At 41.6% G+C, this 23121-nt stretch overlaps 1 protein-coding gene across 2 annotated transcripts in view; it reads left to right on the top strand.

The window, feature by feature from the left end:
• Positions 1-23121, top strand: part of DNER (delta/notch like EGF repeat containing) — a 357056-nt gene that overhangs the window by 145637 nt on the left and 188298 nt on the right. For both annotated transcript variants that reach the window (XM_516135.6, XM_009444488.3), the window contains exon 5: positions 21098-21243. In XM_516135.6, the coding sequence (XP_516135.3) occupies positions 21098-21243 (146 nt within the window). The remainder of the gene's footprint in view (positions 1-21097; positions 21244-23121) is intronic.

Raw genomic sequence — 23121 nt, 5'->3', positions numbered from 1 at the left:
GCACACACATAGATACACATCCATCCATAAGCACACACATACAGAGATGCACAGACATGTATATGCACATAGGTCATTTACAAGATTTGGTAGGTATAATAGATCATTATAAAAGAATGATCTGTTGGCTTAGGGCCAGGTGTGGTGGCTCATGCCTGTAATCCAAGCACTTTGGGAGGTTGAAGTGGGAGGATTGCCTGAGCGTAGGAGTTTAAGGCCAGCCTGGGCAACATAGAGAGACCTCATCTCTACAGATAATAAAATTAAAAAAAAAAGGAAACGTATAGCTTGGAGCATTCAAAAGTGAGTGTGTAGGTCAGTAGGGATGCGTAAAAGAAACAATGGTTTGCAAAGAAATATTTAGAATTAGAAATAATGCTATAATTATAATAATGAGCGTATGGCATAAATAGTTAATATCCATGACTACAAAGCAATTGCAAAATAAAAATTATTTTCTATTAGTGCGATACTTGTATTTTATAAATCATTTCCTTTAGAATATTAAAGTGTGATTGGCTCCTGTAAGTAAGCCTGAATCCAAAGCCTGCATTTCCTACTGCGGAGTCAGGTCTCTCTCCTATGCTGCAGGCAGCGCTTACCAAGGCAGGGGCCTAAAAATGACATTAGAAATGGAAACTAGAAGCTGGGCACAATGGCACGCACCAGTAGTGCCAGCTACTGAGGACGTTGATGTGGGAAGATTGCTTAAGCCCAGGAGTTCAAGTCCAGCTTAGGCAATATAGTGAGACATCATGTCTAAAAAAATTAAAACAATAAAAAATAAATAAAATGAAAGCAGGGGGCCTCTTGGAACATGGCTTAAAAACCAAAAAAGAAATGGAAACTAGAAAAGCATGAGATCTACTTGATATGCTTGATGATTTTTTCTTTCTTTGGAATAGGAACAAAGGTTCATTTTTGTTTAGTTTCGCTTTCAGACATCCGTCTTTTATGCTGTGATCCCTGTTAGATATTCTAATAGTGAAGGCAGTCTGTTCACACTCAGTTTGGGATTTTGGACAGTAAAGACTGTGAGGGAGAGGGATTGAATTTTTAATTTGCTGCATTGACTATTACAGAAAGAATTGATGATCAGATAGCGGTACAAGACTTTTGTAGAGACTGAAGCATAAATAAAATCTGTTCTGGACAGATAAGGGAGACTCTTTTCAGCCTACTGAGCTGATAGTCACATTGAATTACAGAATTTAATTTCAGGAGAGAGCTGATTGGGAACAGGGACAATCAGTAATTCATTATTTCTTGGTAAACCCTCAAAGCAGGATCGGTGGCATTGTTCATGGTCTGCAGCAAGGCATGGTTTAGAATGAGGCCTTCTACCTAAATTGGCTTGGGGCTCTGTGCTCAAGATATGTAATCCTGGTTAAGGTTGAAGTTACTTTGCTCCATGGTCAGGGCTGTTTTTGGTGACTGCCTGCACTGAAGCCGTTAGCCAGTTGGTTCTCATCACTACCAGCTTTCTTTTCTGGGTTCCTTGTTTCTCTCTGCCACTTTGTCTCTCTTGTATGCCCATATTTGCCATCACCACAGTCAGCTCACTTACCCTTTTGTATTTGTGTGTTCACATATTCCTCCTTCCCTTTCAAAATGTTTTCTGAGTGCCTACTGTGCACTAGGCACCTGCTTGGAGCTGGTGATAGAGCAATGAACAAATCAGACAAAAGTCTCTGCTCTCATGAATCATAGGTTTTAGTAGGGTGCAGAATAAATAGAAAAGTACAACTGTGATCAGCACACTGTGCTATGACTGTAGTTGATAATAAAAATATAACAACCTTGTGGAGGGGGGTTTACTACCTTGGAGAAGGACTATTAGGCTGAGATATTAACTAGGCAATGGGGAAAACCCCTTGTAGGCAGAAGGTTGGAACTGCTTGTGCAAAAGCCCTGTTGTTGGAGGGAGTGCATAATATTAGAGGAACTGCAACAAAGCATGAGGCTGGAGCTTGGAGAGTAAGGAGGAAGGTGGTGGAGATGTGGTGAAGAGGTAGCTTGGGTCAGACATGTTGGGCTGTGGAGGCCATGATAGGATCCTAGTGACAATGAGGAGGCATTGAAGGGAAGGTTGAAAAACACATTTATCCTGGTGTAGGATCCCAGTGAAAATATATGCATCTTAATTTTGCAGAAAAAAAAGTCATCCCTAAGTCAATAGCTTCCATACCTGGCCAACAGACATCTGGGGGAGCAGGTAAACCCACAGGTGTCTTGGAGCCTAAGTTACAATTGATTAAATAAACTCTTTAGGCAATTATGAATCACTGCAGATTCTAGGTATTTGTGAGCCTGATGGGAGAGAGGCTGGGTGCCGAAGACCTTTCTGGATCTCTAGCAAGTGGAAAAATAAGGAAGACTGCCTGAGAGCTTCTTGAGGCCTGAGGCTGAGGGTATGACAGCACCCGTGATGCAAATGCTAATATGAACTAGAAATAACCCAGGCTGAGTCAGAGTCAACATTCCCATACATCTACAGTTTTTCTTCTCTCAAATCATGTTGCACCACTGGGGCTTCATTGCAATACATTGGTTAGTTCTATTTTTAGTGCAATAAATACATGCACTGAAAAATAAAGTGTTATGCATAATTTAAGAAGCAAATGCAACCCAAATTAGAAATCTCATTGAACACTTGAAAATTCAGGTAATTTCTTTCATATGACCTTGACCACTTCAACTTGGGATTTTAAATCAATGTGGAGCAAAGAGCTGTATTAGAACAAAGACAATTGAAAGATCATGTTCACAATGCTTGCAATAGCCAGGCAGGTAAACATGTCAATCAACAGCTTTTCACGTTAGCTCATCTGAAGACCTGATTCCCGGACTCCCTAATGTTTATGAAGTCATCTGCAGCCCAATTAGCTATGTTTAGAATCTCCCATTGCCCCTCACATCAACACAGAGAAGTTATTATTATTTTGGCATTCATAGTAATGCCATTAATCAGGAGGCATTCATTGAGTATTAATGACCAGATGTGGTGGGTGATTGGATATGAGTGCTACAGTAATTTAAAACTGATTTACTAGTATTTGATAAGTTGAAACTGTACTAGTGGGAGATAAAGTGATAAAATTTGAACTGATTATGAAAAGGTGATCAAATAGACATTGAAAAAGAGATTAAATAAATAATTTTAATTGTATATTCTGTGCAAGCCAAAAAAATTTCAAAGGAAAGTGCAAATTAATTTTCATGTTCTACCAATGGGTATTCAGAAACTGGCATTTAAAAAAGGTGTCCTATTATGATGTGGTTCTTACAGGCAATAAGAAAATATTTTTGCTAATTGGAGATTACTTAATGTGAGAAATAGGCACATTGGGAGATTTGACAGCTCTACTTGTAAATTTTGCTTCAAAAAAAGATTTTATAATTTGAATATTTTTATACCATTATGCCAACCAATCTGTCTTGTATTAGTTTCTGGTTATACTTTTTAAAAAAAGTCTTTCAAATCCTATGAATGGTAGCCATATCTTGTTTATTCACATATTTTTTACAACTTTAAGTAATGCCTAGAGCCAAGGCTTTTTAATGGAGAGACGGGGCATGAATTATTCAAAAAGGCAGATAGTAAAAGTCATTTACTTGCATTTGAATGTATGGTATACTTTTATTTGGACATTATTTAAAAATTCTAGCAATAATTTTTAAAGAGTAGCAATCATTTAAACAAATTCCATTTCATAGGTTTGAATTGAGAAGGGCTTAGAGGACTCTCTGAATGACCTCCATGCTTTCATCCTGGCATTGCTGTTTTCTCAGGGAACAAACTTTTCCAGAGCCTCTTCCTCAGACTTCTAACAATTCTAAGTTCCACTTAGGACCTGCCGTACATTGAGTGTTTATTTCCTCCCCAAATTCATATGTTGAAATCCTAACACCGAATATGAGGAGTGTTTGCAGCTGGGGGCTTTTGAGAGGTGATGAGGTCACAGGGGCAGAGCCCTCATTAATAGGATTAGTGTCCTTATGAAAGAGACCCCAGAGAGCTTCCTCACTTCTCCTGCTATGTGAGGATACAGTGAGAAGATGACCATCTATGAGCCAGGAACGGGCCCTCAGTGGAACTCAATCTACTTGTACTTCCCAGCCTCTAGATCTGTGAGCAATAAATTTCCTTTGTTTTAAAGCCATCAGTCTATGGTCGTTCATTACAGCCACCAAACTCAATAAGCCAGGACTCCATTTTAAATACATGTTGGTTGCTTATGTTGCTGGTGATGATGATGATGGTGATGGGGTGATGATGTTGATGATGATGGTGATGGGGTGAGGATGATGATGATGGTGATGGGGTGAGGATGATGATGATGATGGTGATGGGATGAGGATGATGATGGTGATGGGGTGAGGATGATGATAATGGTGATGGGGTAAGGAGGATGATGATGATGGTGATGGGGTGATGACGATGATGGTGAAGGGGTGAGGAGGATGATGATGACGGTGGTGGGGTGATGATGATGATGGTGATGGGGTGATGATGTTGATGGTGATGGGGTGATGATGTTGATGATGATGGAGATGGGGTGAGGAGGATGATGATGATGGTGATGGGGTGATGATGATGATGGTGATGGGGTGAGGAGGATGATGATGACGGTGATGGGGTGATAATGTTGATGATGATGGTGATGGGGTGATGATGATGATGATGTTGGTGATGGGGTGATGATGATGATGGTGATGGGGTGATGATGTTAATGATGATGGCAATGGGGTGAGGATGATGATGATGATGGTGATGGGGTAATGATGATGATGGTGATGGGGTGAGGATGATGACGATGATGGTGATGGGGTGAGGATGATGATGATGGTGATGGGGTGATGATGTTGATGATGATGATGATGGGGTGAGGATGATGATGATAATGGCGATGGGGTGATGATGAAGATGATGATGGTGATGGGGTGAGGATGATGATGATGATGGTGATGGGATGATGATGATGGTGATGGGGTGAGGATGATGATGATGGTGATGGGGTAAGGAGGATGATGATGACGGTCATGGTGTGATGATGTTGATGATGATGGTGATGGGATGAGGAGGAGGATGATGATGGTGATGGTGTGATGATGATGATGATGGTGATGGGGTGAGGAGGATGATGATGGTGATGGGATGAGGAGGAGGATGATGGTGATGGTGTGATGATGATGGTGATGGGGTGATGATGATGATGTTGATGATGTTGGTGATGGGGTGAGGAGGATGATGATGATGGTGGTGGGGTGATGATGTTGATGATGATGGTGATGGGGTGAGGATGATGATGATGGTGGTGGGATGATGATGTTGATGATGATGGTGATGGGATAAGGATGATGATGAAGTTGATGATGATGGTAATGGGATAAGGATGATGATGAAGTTGATGATGATTTATAGTGTCCTTACATAATGCTTGCACTTTCCTAAAAACTATTCTGATATTAAGACCTTTAATCATAACAACCACCCCAGGAAATAGATAGTGCTATTATTTTTATTTTAGAAAGAAGGAATCCAGGACATGAAGGGTATAACTAACTCTCTCAAAGTCACAGAGCTGGTGAGAACTCAGGCCATCTGGTGGCAGAGCCTGGTGTAATCTTTCCATTACCCTTGTGTCAGCACAGGAGCCTGGTATCTCATTTAAATATTCATAGTAAAGCCACTAATCAGGAAGCATCCATTTGGAATTAATGAATGGATATTATGGGCAATTACCACTTCTGTAATGTGAAACATACTCTATACAGAATACATAAAGTGTTAAAAATCGAATTATAGAATATACATGTTTATATGCATATTTCATATATCCCTATTTAATCAGAGGAATGACATTAGACACTTTTGCTAAGTTGATGTTCCCACTCCTCCCTATTCAATATAAAGCGAGCCACCTTGATGACTACTCAGCTTTGTCACTACAAAGGAAGAGGACCGAGAAGCGGATGTGATGGAGTTAATATTTTGTGTTTATGACTCTAAGTAGTAGCTGAATGGTGATTCTTTCTGGGCCAGGTGGCAGAGGTGGTGGGATGTGGCCCAGGAGGGGTTTTGTGTGATTTATTTACAGGTCTGTATTGTTTAGGGAACAGGATAAGCTGTTGCAATAGAGAGACCTCAAATACAGTGGCTTCAACAAGGTACAAGTTAATTTCTCCCCACTGTTACCATCAAGAGGTAGTTGGTCTAGGACCAATAGAGTACACTTGTGTGCTCTCAACACACAGGTTCCATCTCTGGATGCAAACTGGCTGTCCAAGCTGTCACAATCACATTGGTATTTTAGCCAATAGGAAGGGCGCGTGCTCGGTCCTTGTAAATGTACAATACGGTATTGCTGTACTTTGTCTCACTGGTCACAGAGGAGAAACATACTTTAGCTGCGTGGCCCAGTTCACAGCAAAAACTCCACATCCCATTATTATAGGCATGAGAGGAGAATAGATATCAGTGGGCAATTAGCAGTTATTCCCGCAGTTCAAATACTCAACTAGGACAAATGATTTGACTTAGGACACATAACTTAGTCTAATATTAATGGAGAGAGGAGTGTGGTAGGGTGAATCTTGAAAAAATATTAAACAGAAATGTAGCACGGTGGCTAATAACACTTTACTACGGGAATAGAAATTTCTTTTGGAAAAGTGTAGAATGTCAGTCTAGGAAGGACTCTCAATATATTTTTTTTTTGTTCACTCTTTAAGCCTGTATTTTGATATTAAATAAATTTTAGAGTTTTCTCTGCAGGATGAATGGACAGAGAGTGTACCTGAGATGTTTATAAAGTAGGAAGGTAGTTGTTAAGGATTGCTATATTTGACAGTAAGGTTTGTTGAGAATAAGTCAATCTATCTTCAGGTGATAGCAAGTTGATTGTATGTTTGCTAGGATATCATCACATTATCTTTACAATTTTTTCCCTAGAGCAAATGATATTACTTAATATGTAATTTTCATAGTCATTTGGCTAGGTATAATCTACCTGATGGTTTACATAAGTGACAAAGGTAAAAATATTTGGACCATTTCTGGGATGTACTGTTGTGTCTTCTAATTTGGAAAGCATTTTTTGGCCATACTTTACTTAGGAACCCAGAGAAAATGAGAGATTCTGTGTGGGCGAATTTTCCAAAAAGCAATTTGCTCTTTTAAGCATCTAAACTTGCCTTACAAGCAAGCAAGCAAACCACAAGTAACCTTTAGATGGAAATTTTTAAAAGCCTTTTTACAAAAGGTGAAAATACTACATGAAATCCTGGGATAGTTGGTGTGACCAGGCAAGTGACATTCTTCAGTGATGGAGGCATAATTGTGATAGTCCATGGGTGTGGTGACACCTTTTAAAATGCTTATTTAATGCCCCCCGCCCCTTTACCTCCTGGTTTGGACTGCGTTCTGCTTACGTGTAATGGAAGGACATCTGAGTCCCCACAGCTGAGGTATGTTAGTAAGCCTCGTGTAATCATTGCCACCCTGGACTGGGTCCTGGCTCAAGTTTGCTCTCAGCATCGAGCAATTTTTGCACCTGGCCCGACATTGTCAAGAGTTGATTTATTTCTCCAGTTTTGTTTCCCAGCCCGCAAGTATTGAGTCACAAATCCAGGGGGATCCTGACTGGCTTATTAGCTTTGCACTAACCTTATCCCACCTTCTGAAAGAGTTGGCACAGGTGTGCTGTTTCACCCCCTGCCTCTGAGGGGTGAGATGCGGGATTGCAGGTGTTTGTCTTCCCCCACCTCCGAGTTAATGCAAAATCTCTGGGTCTTCATCTGGGGATGGAATCTGTGATATTGCAAACCTTTCATGCCTATCTGGTGCCAGCCATGGGACTTTGTGGACTGTGAACCATTTTTATAGGTTATTGGTTTGTGCCAAATGACTTGTTGTGTCTTAATAGGAAAACTTGGCACAGTCTGTTTCCAACACCTACTGCTCAAATATTTATGGTCAGAATTTCTATTTTCCACTTATGCTTTCCCTTTAACAGGAAAGAAAATGGTCTTTAGCCAAATGGCTGAAGTGAGAAAAGCAAATCCCATTTGCTATTAATCCGAATGAGGTGTTAACTACAAAGTCCATTTAAGACTCTTTAGTATTAATATTAAGGGAGACAAGCAGTAAAACAAACAGTTAATGGCCTGAAGCCCAGCATTTTGTGCTTCCACTGATGCTTGACCACTCCATTCCAGAGATAATGACTGGAGCCCCTTTTGGTTGTCCTCAGCTTTGCATTTGCACCAAGGGAGGTGAGCTTGGCAAAGTCTTGGTTTTAAAAGGGCCATAATGATGGCAGAACATTTCATTGCCATCCTAATGAGCACAGCTTGGAGTTGTGGGCAAGAGCAGAGTAAGTGCATTTGTTTGTGTGTTAGGAGAGTAGGGAAGGAGGAGAGTGGAAATGGAAGGAGAGAGAAGGAAACCCAACTTTTATTTGTCATCATAACCAGTTACTCAAGGGTGTTAACAGATCCCTGGATAATCTTTGGAGAAAGTTCCCCTTCATTACAGTTTTAAACTCATTAGGGAAATCTCCCAGTTGTGTAGCAAATAGAAGTGAGCCTCTCAAGTCCAGCACTGTCATTTTTCCTCCTCCCTCCTTCCTTCCCTTTCTTCTGTCTTTTTTTCTCCAGCATCTAAATGTTGAGTTGAGCTGTGTAGAGTCCTTGAGACTTCCTTTTTTCTGGTAGACCAAAGTCTCCCTCTTCCATGCTAACGTTGCCAAAGGTCTGACCTCCCGAAGCTGTTTATGTTCTTCAGGTCACAGAGATCTTATCTTTCCTTATAACTCTGCTTTGGGAAAATAATGAAGATATTTATGTTTTAGTTGATTTTTCTAGTATGATGATGGTCTGATATCTATGTCAACTGTTTATATCATGACTGTCAGGCTGTAGAGCTTGGTTCTGGGCCTTGTCACCCTCTATTCTCTCCCTAAGTACACTTTCCCTGTCCCAGTGGTTTTAATACCATCCGTATTCAGATGAGTCCGAAACTGAAATCTTCAGCCATGATGTTTCTAACTACCCATATTCTACGTCCAACCACCAACTTGATTGCTCCCTTTGGGGGTCTCATCAGCATCCCAAATTTAGTACACTAACAATGGAAATCTTGATTCACTTGCCTACCACCACACCCCCACAAAGTTGCTTAAACTATGTGTAATTTCTTCCCTTCCCTCATACCTCACATCCAATCTATATGAAAATCTTGTTTGTTCTTTGAGTTGTGGTCTTTGAGAATGCACCAATCGTGTGTTATTCCCCTGCTTAAAACTCTTCAATGGATTCCCATGGTGCTTGGCAAGGAATCCACATCTCTACTAAGGTTCATGAGACCGGTTGTGATCTGGCCCCTCCTGCTTCTCTGCCTCAGCTAAGACACGGGTGACTGGAGCTCTGTCTGACACACTGACCTCCCCAGCTTTTCTTGCTGGCTCATTTTCACCTTCAGGGCTCAACCTAAATGCTACCTCCTACCTTGACCTCGGCAAACATCTGCTGAATGTTGAATGAATGGACTCAGCTCTCCCTCCATCCTACACTGCTCTCCCTCCCACCCCATCCTGCACCCCAGTCCTTACATGGACTCATGATCTGTTCAGTTAGGGTGCTTCTGTATTTCAGCCTCATAAATGGAATCACAGACTTAGACTATATACAGTTATGATTTAAGCAAATGTTTATTTGTGAAAACTTTGAAATAACTCAAATTTTACATTTTTTGTGGGTTGCAGTGAGGAATATAAGGTTATAAAAATCAGATGATGATAGAATGCCTTTTTATAACAAAAGATATAAGAACCCTTGACATTTTTGACAGAAAGCCTTTATTTTCTCTTTTTTAAAACTTATATTTGAAGTTCTGGGGTACAAGTGCATGTTTGTTGCATAGATAAACTTGGGTTATGGGGGTCTATTGTACAGATTATTTTATCACCCAGGTATGAAGCCTTGTACTCATTAGTTATTCTTCCTGATCCTCTCTCTCCTCCTACCCTCCACCCTCCAAAAGGCGCCAGTGTGTGTTGTTCCCCTCTATATGTCCATGTGTTCCCATCATTTTGCTCCCACTTATAAGTGAGAACATGCAGTGTTTGGCTTTCTGTTCTTGTGTTAGTTTGCTAAGGATAATGGCCCCCAGCTCCATCCATGTCCCTGCAAAGGACACGATCTCATTCTTTTTTATGGCTGCATAGTATTCCATGGTGCATATGTACCACATTTTCTTTATGCAGTTTATCATTGATGGGCATTTAGGCTGATTTCATGTCTTTGCTATTGTGAATAGTGCTGCAATGAATGTACACATGTAGGTGTCTTTATACTAGAATAATCTATATTTCTTTGGCTATATACCCAGCAATGGATTGCTGAATCAAATGGTATTTCTGTCTTTAGGTCTTCGAGGAATTGCCACACTGTCTTCCAAAATAAGCCTTCATTTTCTTTCCTCCATTTCGACTTTGTTTCTCTGTATTAATTTCCTTTTTTTTTTCTTTTGTCTCCCTCAGTATCTATCTTATGGTTTGGTTTTCTTTTCCCATCACCCTTCTTAGTCTTTCTTCCTCTTTTACTCTCTCTTTTTCTGTCTTTTCTTCTTTCTTTTATAAATCTCTCCTTTCTATTTCTCTTTCTTGCTTGTAATTCACAGCAGGCTTTATTGGGACACCTTCATTGCCTCCTATGTGGCACCAGTTCTTCAGCCTAAAAAGACCATGGGAATGCAGGTGTTGACAAAAGCCCATTCCCTGTTCTCAAACAGCTTCGTAAATGCATCCAGACTGTCATTCTCACTGCTACTTTACTAGTTTTCGTCTCTGATCAGTTGGCCTGTGGATCTTAGAATTCTGAGTATGAAGACAAGCCTTTCTATGCAGCAGCAACTATGCTATGTACATTGACTTCCTACCATTAAGGAAGAGAAAAAGTGAGCATGTGCTCTGCATTTCTTATAAAGTATGTTGGAAGTGTCTATCAGTTTGAGTGCTGTGTCAAAGAACTCACACTGGCTTTTCAACAGCTCTCAAATGATCACTCTTTTATAAAGCCCCAAAGAACTTCCTTCTTTTGAATGAATTCTATTTCATTTCAGATTCTTCCTGCTGCCCCTTTGTAAGGGGCACAGTTCCTGCTCTTGGCATGTGGAATTTCCTGAGGGCTACTTTGCTTCTGACCCAGCTGCAGTTTGATGAAAGTTAAACCGGACAGTATTGCTTTTCATTATGAGGAAATACAGGCATTTCCCCCTAGATGTGATCAAAGGGAGATACAAACAACTAACTGAAATTGCACTTTTACCTGGAAGGAGCCCCCAGCCACTGTTCTTATTGTGTGAACAGCACATTGCTGCAAATAACATGCTTGTCCTGTTGATCCACTTTAGGGGATTGGTTAAAATAATTAGGAGTTACGTGGTAATGTGTGACACACTGTTGCAAAGACTGATTTCAGTAATCATCTATTAACAGATTTTAGGACCAAAATACAGTCTTAATAAGCAAATAAAGCTAATATAGAAACCGTTTTCAGAGTTGTCTCTAAGAACTTCAGAGACTTATGATGAACTTGGGAATATCAATTTTGTCTAAATATCATCTCATCACCTAGATTTCAAAAATAGATGAGTAAAATATTCCAATTTTAGATGTGCATAAGGTTGCCTTTAATTCAAGGTGATTTTTACTTTAATAATAATACGCATCACTCATGTGACTTAGATTAGTTTTTGTACCAGACCAGTGGTTCTTAACTGGAAGCACACATCAGAATTACTTACAGCATTTTTCACAAAAACATGCCTGCCAGGGACCCATCCAAGACTATAGATTCTGAATCACTTATTTTGGAGCCTGGATATACAGGCTTTGAAAAAGCTCCTGCAAACTTTTGAAGCTACTGGTTTCAACACTAGTTAAGAACTGCTACTTTTGCCTGAAAGTTTGGAGTGGCAGAAACCAAGAGTGACTTATCTTTGTAACCTTAGAATTTACAGTGGTGTCTCACTGGTGGACGCGAGTTCAGTAAGTGTTCATCAAGGAAATGGAAGCAAATTATCTAGAAAACTATGCCTTGTATATTTTTAACTACACATTCATTTGCATTATTGCTGGGTAAGTATAATAGTTAAATAGGACTTTAAAACTAATCATTGGAAGAAAGCCTTGTCTATAACATTGTAGACCATTGTGTGGTCTAAATGCTTAGTAAGTAGACAGAGATGATATAGATCTTAATAAATAATTTAATGTGAAACTAGAGAATGAAGCAAAGGTATGAAAAATACTTTTATAATAACTGATGTCTGATTTTATCTTTATTATTTTATGCGTAAAAGTGTTACTTGGAATAAGAACTGGTAGCATCCCAACATTCTAGCAGGCTCCATTTCTCTATCAAAGGTAATCACCAGTTGGTAAGCAATTTTTTTTTAGTGAACTGGAATTTGTACATCCAAATGATTGCTGTTCTTCAAAGTGGACATATTGGATGATAAGACATTTTAAGAACTCCTATTTGGGAATTGTCTTTGCTGCTTTGGCTATTAATGTACCTGTATCTTGACTCCCTACTCACCACTTCTCTAAGACTTGTCCCTTGCCATCAAGGAAGCTTCAGTAAAGGTGGTATAAGAAGCCACCCAAGATACAAAATGATCAGGAAGAGGTACATGATGTTTTAAGCCTGAGCACAGATGGACATGGTAGAGCTCAGAGTGGGCTAGAATATGGAGGAGAAGCTCATGCATAAGGTGGTCTCTGAGCTGGATCTCAATGGCTGTAAGACTGGAAGAAGGAGGAGTATTCCAGACAAAGGGGGCATTGTGGAAATGTTTACAGAGTTGGGGTGAGCAAGATGTGTAAAGGCTGCTGGGAGAGGTGTAAGGTGTCTACATGGTTCAGGGCCATAAAGGAAGAATAGAAAGCACCACGGAAGAGGCACTTTTGCCTAAATTGTTAATTTCCTCACTTCCCAAAGCCAATTTAAATAAACTTTTCAGTAAGAAATCTTAGGAAGATAGCAATTAGTTCTCTTTGGACATAAAATACCACTCTGCATCAGACCTGTGGTGCCTGTCTTTTCTGAGACACCAAGAGATATTTGTCTCCTAATGCCCTACTTGAAGTTGAGGAATGTCTCCACTCACTCTGACTTTTATTAATCTCCTATCATGACCTTGTTGCCCATGAATTTCCTTCCTTCCCTTTCTCTTTTTCCTTCCTTTCTCTTTTTCCTTCCTTTCTCCCTTCCCTTCCCTTCCCTTCCCTTCCCTTCCCTTCCCTTTTCTCTCTTCTCTTCTCTTCTCTTTTCCTTTCAGGGTCTTACTCTGTCACCCAGGCTGGAGTGCAGTGGCGTAATCAAAGCTCACTGCAGTCTCCCCTTCCTGTGCTCAAGTGATCCTCCTGAGTAGCTGGGGCTACAGGTGTGTGTGCCATCACGCCCAACTAATTTTTATTATTTATTTATTTTTTTTTTTTGAGACAGAGCCTTACTCCGTCACCCAGGCTGGAATGAAGTGGCACGATCTCAGCTCACTGCAATCACCTCCCGGGTTCAAGCAATTCTTTTGCCTCTGCCTCCCAAGTAGCTGGAATTACAGGCACATGCCATGATGCCCTGCTGATTTTTGTATTTTTAGTTCAGATGGAGTTTCAGCATGTTGGCCAGGCTGGTCTCGGACTCCTGCCCTCGAGTGATCTGCCCACCTCAGACTCCCAAAGTGCTAGGATTATAGGCGTGAGACATCATGCCTGGCCATTGTAAAATTTTTTGTAGGGACGAGGTTTCACTATGTTGTCCAGGCTGGTCTTGAACTCCTAAGCTCAAGTGATCCCCCAGTCTCAGCATCCCAAAGTGCTGGGACTACAGGTGTGAGCCACCATGCCTGGCTGAATTGAACGTCATACTACTTTTTTGAATCCATCTTCTGCCTGTTAAAAACATTCTTAGCATTGATGTAGGACTTTGCAGATATTCTGTCTCCAGATGCTCCCTGGGACATTAAGTGCAGGGTGACTATATTGTCCCATTGCCTGGGAGAGTCTCACTTTATGCCTGTGTCCAGGCATAATTATAAAAAGTTGTATTTTGAAAGGCATCTTAGTTTTGAAGATAAATTCCATGGTCAGCCTACTTGGGTTATTATTCCTACTTAACAATTTCCAGCACATTGTCTTAGCACCTTTTATGAGTAATGCAGGAATGTTTCTTCTAGATAATTGAGGTGTTGATTATACGTTGTTCATTTACATTCCGGGCTGGCTAAAGTCATAGCCATGTCTTCCTCTGTCTCAAGGAGAATCAGGGTAAATGTTTCCCATAGCCTCAGTGATGGGATTTGAGGGATCCCACAGGTCTGAGACAAACCCTAGACAATTATGAATAGAGTTGTTATCGTTGGCAGTTTTCTATTTTCTCAACCAGTACAGGGCCCACAGGAGAAACTGGCATACACACTAGAGATTGAAGTACGGAGGAACCTGCGGCTTTTCACAGGTGTTTGCCTGGGGGACCTACGCCACTTAGGAACCCACCTGCGCTGGCATGGCAGCCAACATGGGCAGGCCGGACATGTCAGGTTCTCACTCGGCACAGTTACTCGGGTTCTTCCTTGATGGGTTCCCTTCACCCATTGGTTTGTTCCATTTTGGGTCTTATCCCTGTCCTTTGTCTTGTCCCCACTGCTCCCCTGTGTTCCTCTGTCTAACACTCATGAGATGACATCTTCGCAGGGCTTCCTTCTCTCTATGTATGAGTGCCTCTGATTTCCTGACTTTGATAAGGAGACACTTCTCTCCTAATTCTGCATAGAATGTGGGGAACTGGCTTAGATTTAACAAGACTTGACTGAATGCCCAGGAAATACACAAGTACAACCCAGAGATCAATTGACCACAGCTACTGGAAGCAGTTCTGAGAGCGAGACGACCTCATCAGATTTGTGCCAATCCCCTGGCACTAAAGGGATCTCCAGGAATCATTGCACATCAGAATCCCATTCAGAGCGTACAGATTCCTTTTGCTCTTCAATTCAAAGCTTGCTTTATTTTTTGCCCTAGGATGGCCCCCATTTAGCATGGTAGATGGTGGGTATCTACTCTCCCTCACCTCTAGGATGCGATGGCCTGGATGAGCTGAGAAGCCATGTAACCCTGGTGGTTCTTCATGCATTGGTGCATTTCCAAAGCACATGGCCACAGCAATTGATTTCATCCAGGTGGCCTTGTCGCAAGCCTGGGATAATAGCTTTTTATAGTCCTCTGGCCAGACAAAGGAGAAGATGGGGTCTGGCTCCTCTCCTCCCATAGTCCAGGCCTAGCCTTTTGAAGCTCCAAAGCCACACAAAACTGTATAGGCAGATGATGGTATGGATCCCAATTTAAGAGAACCCCACCTGTATTAGTCAGTTTTCACACCGCTACAAAGACATACCCAAGACTGGGTAATTTGTAAAGGAAAGAGATTTAACTGACTCACAGTTCCACAGGGATTGGGAGCCCTCAGGAAACTTACAATCATAGTGGAAGGGAAGCAAACATGTCCTTCTTCGCATGGTGGCAGCAAGTAGAAGTGCTGAGAAAAAGGGGGAAAAGCCCCTTATAAAACCATCAGATCTCATGAGAACTCTCTCACTATCAGGAGAACAGCATGAGGGTGACCACTTCCACGATTAAATTACCTCTCACTGCATCCCTCCCACCACACGTGGGGCTTATGGGAACAACAATTCACAATGAAATTTGGGTGGGGACACAGCCAAACCATAGCAGCACCCTCCAGATTTCTTTCAGAGGAAGCAAATGGTTCTACAGATTTAATATTATTGGGCCAAACATTTACCATCTCAGCCTGAAACACCTGCCTGTAGGTTAATTCCATCCTTCAGGACTTCAGGACTGCTTCAAGGACCATCTGCATTTCCCTGAATCATGGCTGCGAGGTTCACTGGGCTTCCAGAGTGGTCCCTCAAGCATGCACTGCCTCTCCCATAGACAGTCCCGCTTTTACCCTAGAAGGTAGAGGCTCTTCACAGCCTTCTCAAAGGTGGTTGTTTGGTTCAAAATTTTTTAAGATCCATTCTGCTCAGTAATCTTCATTGTATGACTGTACTTTAAATTACGTGTATGTATTCCACACACATCTATATTACATGTTCTTAAAATGCACACACACTACATATATTTGTATATACATACTTATTATTTTATTTATTTATTTATTTTATGTATTTATTTATTTTTTGAGATGGAGTCTCACTCTGTCACCCAGCTGGAGTGCAGTGGTGCAATCTCCGTTCACTGCAACCTCCACCTCCCGGGTTCAAGTGATTCTCCTGCCTCAGCCTCCCAAGTAGCTGGGATTACAGGCACCCACCACCATGCCTGGTAATTTTTTGTACTTTTAGTAGAGACGGGGTTTCACTATGTTGGCCAGGCTAGTCTTGAACTCCTGACCTCGTGATCCGCCCGCCTCTGCCTCCCAAAGTGCTGGGATTACAGGCATGAGCCACTGCGCCCTTCCTTATTTATGTTTTTTTTTAAACGGGGTTTCACTCTTGTTGCCCAGGCTGGAGTGCAGTGGCACGATTTTGGCTCAGTGCAACCTCTGCCTCCTGCATTCAAGCCTGCATCAGCCTCCCACGTAGCTGGGATTACAGGTGCTCACCATCACGCCTGGCTAATTTTTATATTTTTAGTAGGGATGGGGTTTCACTGTGTTGGCCAGGCTGGTCTTGAAATCCTGACCTCAGGTGATCCACCTGCCTCTGCCTCCCAAAGTGCTGAGATTACAGGCGTGAGCCACTGTGCCTGGCCTATATATACTTACTTAATGTGGGCACTTCCTATTAAATTTTTAGAGGCTCAATCTGTTTTCAGAAGGGTTATTAGTCATCGTAGATATTTGTGATATCATTTTTCTATCTTTCCCCAAAGATAATAAACAAACAGAAAAGACAAACAGAAATAGCTGAGAGGCCATGAGAGAAGTCTTACATTTATGAAAACTTTTAAAAGAAGTATGAAAAACGAAACAATGTAGGAAGTCTGTCCTGACTTTTTAAGCCAAATTTCTCAAAATATCCTTCTCTTTAAAAGTATGAAAAGTGAACCTGTGTCAAGCAATACTTTGAGTAAACCTGTGAAAACAGGCTTTAGGAGTGTGCAACACCTTAGTGTGCAAGGACTTCAACATTGAGAACATTGAAAATATTTGGGAAGTTTTGCTAATTTGTTGTCAATAGAAGCAGCATGTTCTCAAGTGACCATCAGTTAATGAGGTGATGCTAGGTACCACGCAGGCAAGGTGAACCAACGTGGGCTCTGTTTCTATCCAGTTAATTATTACTTTTTAATGCAATATACTTATTTATTTATTTATTTTTTGAGACAGAGTCTCGCTCTGTCACCAGACTGGAGCACAGTGGTGCAATCTCAGCTCACTGCAACCTCCGCCTCCCGGTTCAAGCGATTCCCCTGCCTCAGCCTCCCGAGTAGCTGGGACTACAGTCACGCACCATCATGCCTGGCTAATTTTTTTGTATTTCATTAGAGACAGGGTTTCTCCATGTTGGCCAGGATGGTCTCGATCTCCCGACCTCATGATCCACCTGCCTTGGCCTCCAAAAGTGCTGAGATTACAGGCATGAGCCACTGAGCCCGGCCAACTTAACGTACTTATAAGAACAAATTGTGAGGAAATGTCTAGAGAAGGTGACCGCAAAGTCATTTTGGGACTGTGTATTCTAGATTTCTGGATACTAATATTTTCCTAACCTGTCAAAGCCTGTTTGAAGTTGTGATGCCTGAACTATGATAATCGAAATAAAAAACTTGGTTACACAATATTTAAAATATGCATAAAATTGGCTGGGCATGGTGGCTCCTGCCTGTAATCCCAGCACTTTGGGAGGCCGAGGCGGGAGGATCACTTGAGGCCAGGAGTTTGAGAACAGCCTGGCCAACATGGTGAAATCCCGTCTCTACTAAAACCACAAAAATTAGCTGGGTGTGATGGCGCGTATATGTAATCCCAGGTACTTGGGAGGCTGGGGCACAAGGATTGCTTGAACCTGGGAGGCAGAGGTTGCAGTGAACCAAGATTATGCCGCTGCAGTCCAGTCTGGGCCACAGAGTGAGACTTTGTCTCAAAAGAAAAAAAAAGCATAGAACTATGGAAATGAGTATAAGATTTCATTGTACACAAGATTTAATGTTTTGCAAAATTTGCTCTATTATTATTATTATTTTGAGACACAGTCTCACTCTGTCACCCAGGCTGGAGTGCAGTGGCACAATCTTGGCTCACTGCAACCTCTGCCTCCCGGGTTCAAGCGATTCTTCTGCCTCAGCCTCTCGAGTACCTGGGATTACAGGCGCATGCCAACATGCCTGGCTAATTTTTGTATTTTTAGTAGAGATGGGGGTTTCACCATATTGGCCAGGCTGGTCTTGAACTCCTGACCTCGTGATCCACACGCTTCTGCCTCCCAAAATCCTGGGGTTACAGGCATGAGCCACCATGCCCGGCCTATGTTATTAAGAAAGAAATAAAATATTATAGGCTGGATGTGGTGGCTCATGCTTGTAGTCCCAGCACTTTGGGAGGCCAAGACGGGGAGATCACTTGAGGTCAGGAGTTTAAGACCAGTCTGGCCAACATGGTGACACGCCGCCTCAATACAGAAATTATCCAGGTGTGATGGCAGGTGCCTGTAATCTCAGCTACTTGGCAGGCTGAGGCAAGAGGATCATGTGAACCCTGGAGTCAGAGGTTGCAGTGAGCTGAGATTGAACCACTGCACTCCAGCCTGGGCAACAGAGTGAGACTCCGTCTAAAAATAAAATAAAAGTATGGAAATGAATATAATTTTTTTGTACACAAGATTGAATAAGTGTTTTGTGGTATTTGCTCTATGTATTATTAATACATAAATAAAATATTATATAGGTGGTCAGAAGCTCCGTCTCCCTAGCTACCCCTATTTCCCCCGATCCTTTTCCTGAATTTGGTGTGTTCCTTTCCATGCATCTTGGTATACTTTTACTGTATGTATACATATGTGTAACAGCGTTTCTTAATGCTTCATAGATTTCAATATTTATATAAGTATAAATAACGTTGAGAAAAAAGCAGTTTGCCAAAAAAATTCTTCATATATTCTGACAGCTAAGCATTTGCTGGTTTTATGCATTATAAATTTCATTTTCAAGCCTGTGTCTTGTCTACTGTCTTTTTTTATGGTAGCTATGTACATATAATTTAAAATTGGGTAAAGTTAAATTGATTGTTCTTTATGGTTATTATTTTGCACCTTGTTTAATAAATCCCCTATCTTTAGATCAATGAAATAGCCCCGTATATTTTCCACTTGAAGTTTTAAAGGTTTTTTTGTTTGTTTGTTTTTTATATTTTTTTAATTATACTTTAAGTTCTGGGACACATGTGCAGAACGTGCAGTTTGGTTACATAGGTATACACATGCCCTGGTGGTTTGCTGCACCCATCAACCCACCACCTACATTAGGTATTTCTCCTAATGCTGTCCCTCCCCTACTCACCCCCGCCCCTGACGGGCCCCCGTGTGTGATGTTCCCCTCCCTGTGTCCATGTGTCCTCATTGTTCAACTCTCACCTATAAGTGAGAACATATGGTGTCTGGTTTTCTGATCTTGTGATAGTTTGCTGAGAATGATGGTTTCCAACTTCATCCATGTCCCTGCAAAGGACATGAACTCATCCTTTTTTATGGCTGCATGGTATTCCACGGTGTATATGTGCCACATTTTCTTAATCCAGTCTATCATTGATGGACATTTGGTTTGGTTCCAAGTCTTTGCTATTGTGAATAGTGCCACTTTAAAGGTTTTAATTCGTATTTAGCTCTTTAAGCCATCTAGATTTACTTTTGTATAGTGTGAGGTGTGAGGGATCCAAACCTACTCTTTTTCCTGATAATGGAACTCATTTCACTTGCCCTAGAATCAATTCTTTTCTCTCTCTTTTCCCCACTGACTCCTAGTAGTCCCCTTGGTCTTACAAATCTTTTGTTGTAAAACTATCTATGAATGTGGCTTTGTAATGATGAGGCTTTTTAACTTTTACTCTTGACAGAGCTGAGGAAACTTTTTAAAATCATATTCATTAATTTCGATATTTTGTTTTAAAATTAAAAATTAGAAACAAATGAATGTTCATATTAGAAAAAAATGCTTACTTAGTGAAAATAATTTAATCATTGATGCAAAAATACTTATAATATTTATTTCTCCTTTCCAGTTAGAGGCTATATTTATTCATCAATTTATTCCATATTTATTGCTACCTACTATGTATGAATAGCTGCTCTAGGACATAAAGATCATTCAATGACAAATATGGTGTGTCAATGATACTGCAATCCATATTCAACTATGATTAGTCCCATTTTATTAGATGGCTAAAACTGTGCGGCTTAACTTGATACTGTGGAGTCAGATTGGTGATCAAGTAAGATGCATATCTTATCAATTATCAATAAACTCAACAGAGAATGTGTACCCATGCTGCATGCCTACTCCAAGGGGACTGAGACTAGAGCAGGTGATAAATGGGTGGGGCCTTTGAGGATTTCTAGCATTTGTGACTCCAAAGTAGCCAGGAGGAGGAGGACTTGGGTAATGCAGGTAAGCTGCTCCCTGGTAGAAGACTGGGGTTCCAAAGCAGAAACTGAATTCTAAGACGCCAGCACAGGGATGGAATTGAGAGACAAAGCAGCCGTCAGAGGGCAAGGGCGGGAGCAAAGCGAAAGGATCTGAGGTGGTTGCTCAAGTGCCTGGTGCTGATTTTGCTTGGCCTTAGGTGTTTCTTATGAGGCTTGGGAGGACCAGGCTGCCCTAAAGTCCTGAGGTCTCAGTGGATGGTGGCCATGTGCTTTATTCCCTTGCCTCACTGCATTTTGTTTTGTCAGACTTGAGTGCTGCCTACACTAAATTCATAGTCTTGTAGGAAGGCTGTTGGTAAAGCTTTCAACACACTGCCTTTAAAGAGGAGACACTTGACAATTTCCTTTTGCCTCATTTTCTTTTAGGTTTTGTGAATGATTCTGTGACTAAGTCTATTGTGGCTTTGCGCTTAACTCTGGTGGTGAAGGTCAGCACCTGTGTGCCGGGGGAGAGTCACGCAAATGACTTGGAGTGTTCAGGAAAAGGAAAATGCACCACGAAGCCGTCAGAGGTAAGGGGATGCCTGGTAGCTTGTAAATACACATATTTACATGAATATTTACCTGAATAAATACATAAGTATGTATGTGTTCTTACCCCTTTCATCCTTGCTCTATCTATCTATCTATCTATCTGTCTGTCTCAAGCCAAGTTGATATATACATTCTTTTTGTTTTTGAGATGGGGTCTCGCTCTGTTGCCCAGGCTGGAGTGCAGTGGTGTGATCTTGGCTTACCGCAACCTCTGGCTCCTGGGTTCAAGTGATTCTCCTGTTTCAGCCTCCTGAGTAGGTGGGTGAGTAGCTGGGACCACAGGCACACACCACAATGCCCTGCTAATTTTTGTATTTTTAGTAGAGATGGGGTTTTGCCATGTTGGCCAGGCTGGTCTGGAACTCCTGGCCTCCAGCCATCCCCCCGCCTTGGCCTCCCACAGTGCTGAGATTACAGGCATGAGCCACTGTGCCTAGCCTGATAGATAAAATTTAACTATTACAAGATTCTCTCTATTTTTCTAATTCCTTGTTGCCCCCTTTCAGCCCAATTAAATCCCTTGCTCATAAACTTAAGGGAGTAGTTTTAAAACTGAATGGTGGTTGGACATAGGACATGAGTATTTAGAGACATCAGGACTGAAGATTTCAGTTTGGGACTCATCTGAATATGAATGGAATTAAAACCACTGGGATGGGGAAAGTGCACTGTATACATTAGCAAGAGTGGAAGGGAAGAAAACAGGTACATTTGCTAAAGAGGTCCTCAGAATGTACAGCTTCAATTATATGCCAGTATGCAACATACAGATATTTAAATCTCCATATGATTTTCAAAGTAATTGTAATGCATTTGTGTAGTGATAGATCCTCTTGCTTTGGTATAAAGTAGAGATTTTGTGAGAAGTAATGGTCATTATATCCAGTAGTACAATCAAGAGAAATGGAAGAAACAAAAGGTAAACACAGTCATTCACTTACCCGTTTTGGGGACTGTTGCCTGCCAATGTGGTAATTTCCTCCTTAGTCTTCGCATTTCCCTGGCTATGATAATAGAGTTACAGACGTCAGAGAAAAGTAAGAGAAGAAACTGAGAAGAGGCATGGATGAGATGACACATTAACTTTGCTCTTTGTGGAGCCGGCATCAGAAACACTATGGGAACCCTGAGCCCTGTTCCACTTTTTCTTCAGCAGATGTGGCCAGGGCATGGGGGCAAGGCCCGAGTACAGCTTCCTCCTCTGCCTCCTGTTTCCTGTTTCCAGGCAGCAGTTTGGGAGTCAGATGAACAAAGGACCACAGCAGTCATTGAGGTCAAAGTTCATCGGTATAGAACTCTCTTAAAATGTATATATTTTTTGAGATGGAGTCTTGCTGTGTCACCCAGGCTGGAGTGCAGTGGCGCGATCTCAGCTCACTGCAACCTCACTTTCTGGGTTCAAGCGTTTCTCCTGCCTCAGCCTCCCAAGTAGCTGGGATTACAGGCATGTGCCGCTGTGTCCAGCTAATTTTTGTATTTTTAGTAGAGACGGGGTTTCACCATGTTGGCCAGGCTGGTCTCAAACTCCTGACCTCAAGTGATCTCCCTGCCTCAGCCTCCCAAAGTGTTGGGATTACAGGTGTGAGCCACTGCACCTGGCCTAGAGCTTCCTTAAAATATTTTGCAGGTGGACTCCAGGGTCCACCTGAAGATCTCTAACAAGGAAGACTTCATACCTTACAAGGGGGGCCTGTTCCATTAGGGGACATCTATTCCCCTCACCACTCGCTACATCCATCTCCAGCACCTTTTCTTTATTTTCGTCTCTAGTTATACACATATTTCTATTGGAGTTAATGTTCAGTGACAGTGGATTCCCAAACCCCAAAAGAGCATGGTTTGTTTGAGATTTTGAG

Source organism: Pan troglodytes, chromosome 13 (assembly GCF_028858775.2).
Source record: "Pan troglodytes isolate AG18354 chromosome 13, NHGRI_mPanTro3-v2.0_pri, whole genome shotgun sequence".
NCBI lineage: Eukaryota > Metazoa > Chordata > Mammalia > Primates > Hominidae > Pan > Pan troglodytes.
This window is presented reverse-complemented; position numbering and strand designations above follow the sequence as displayed.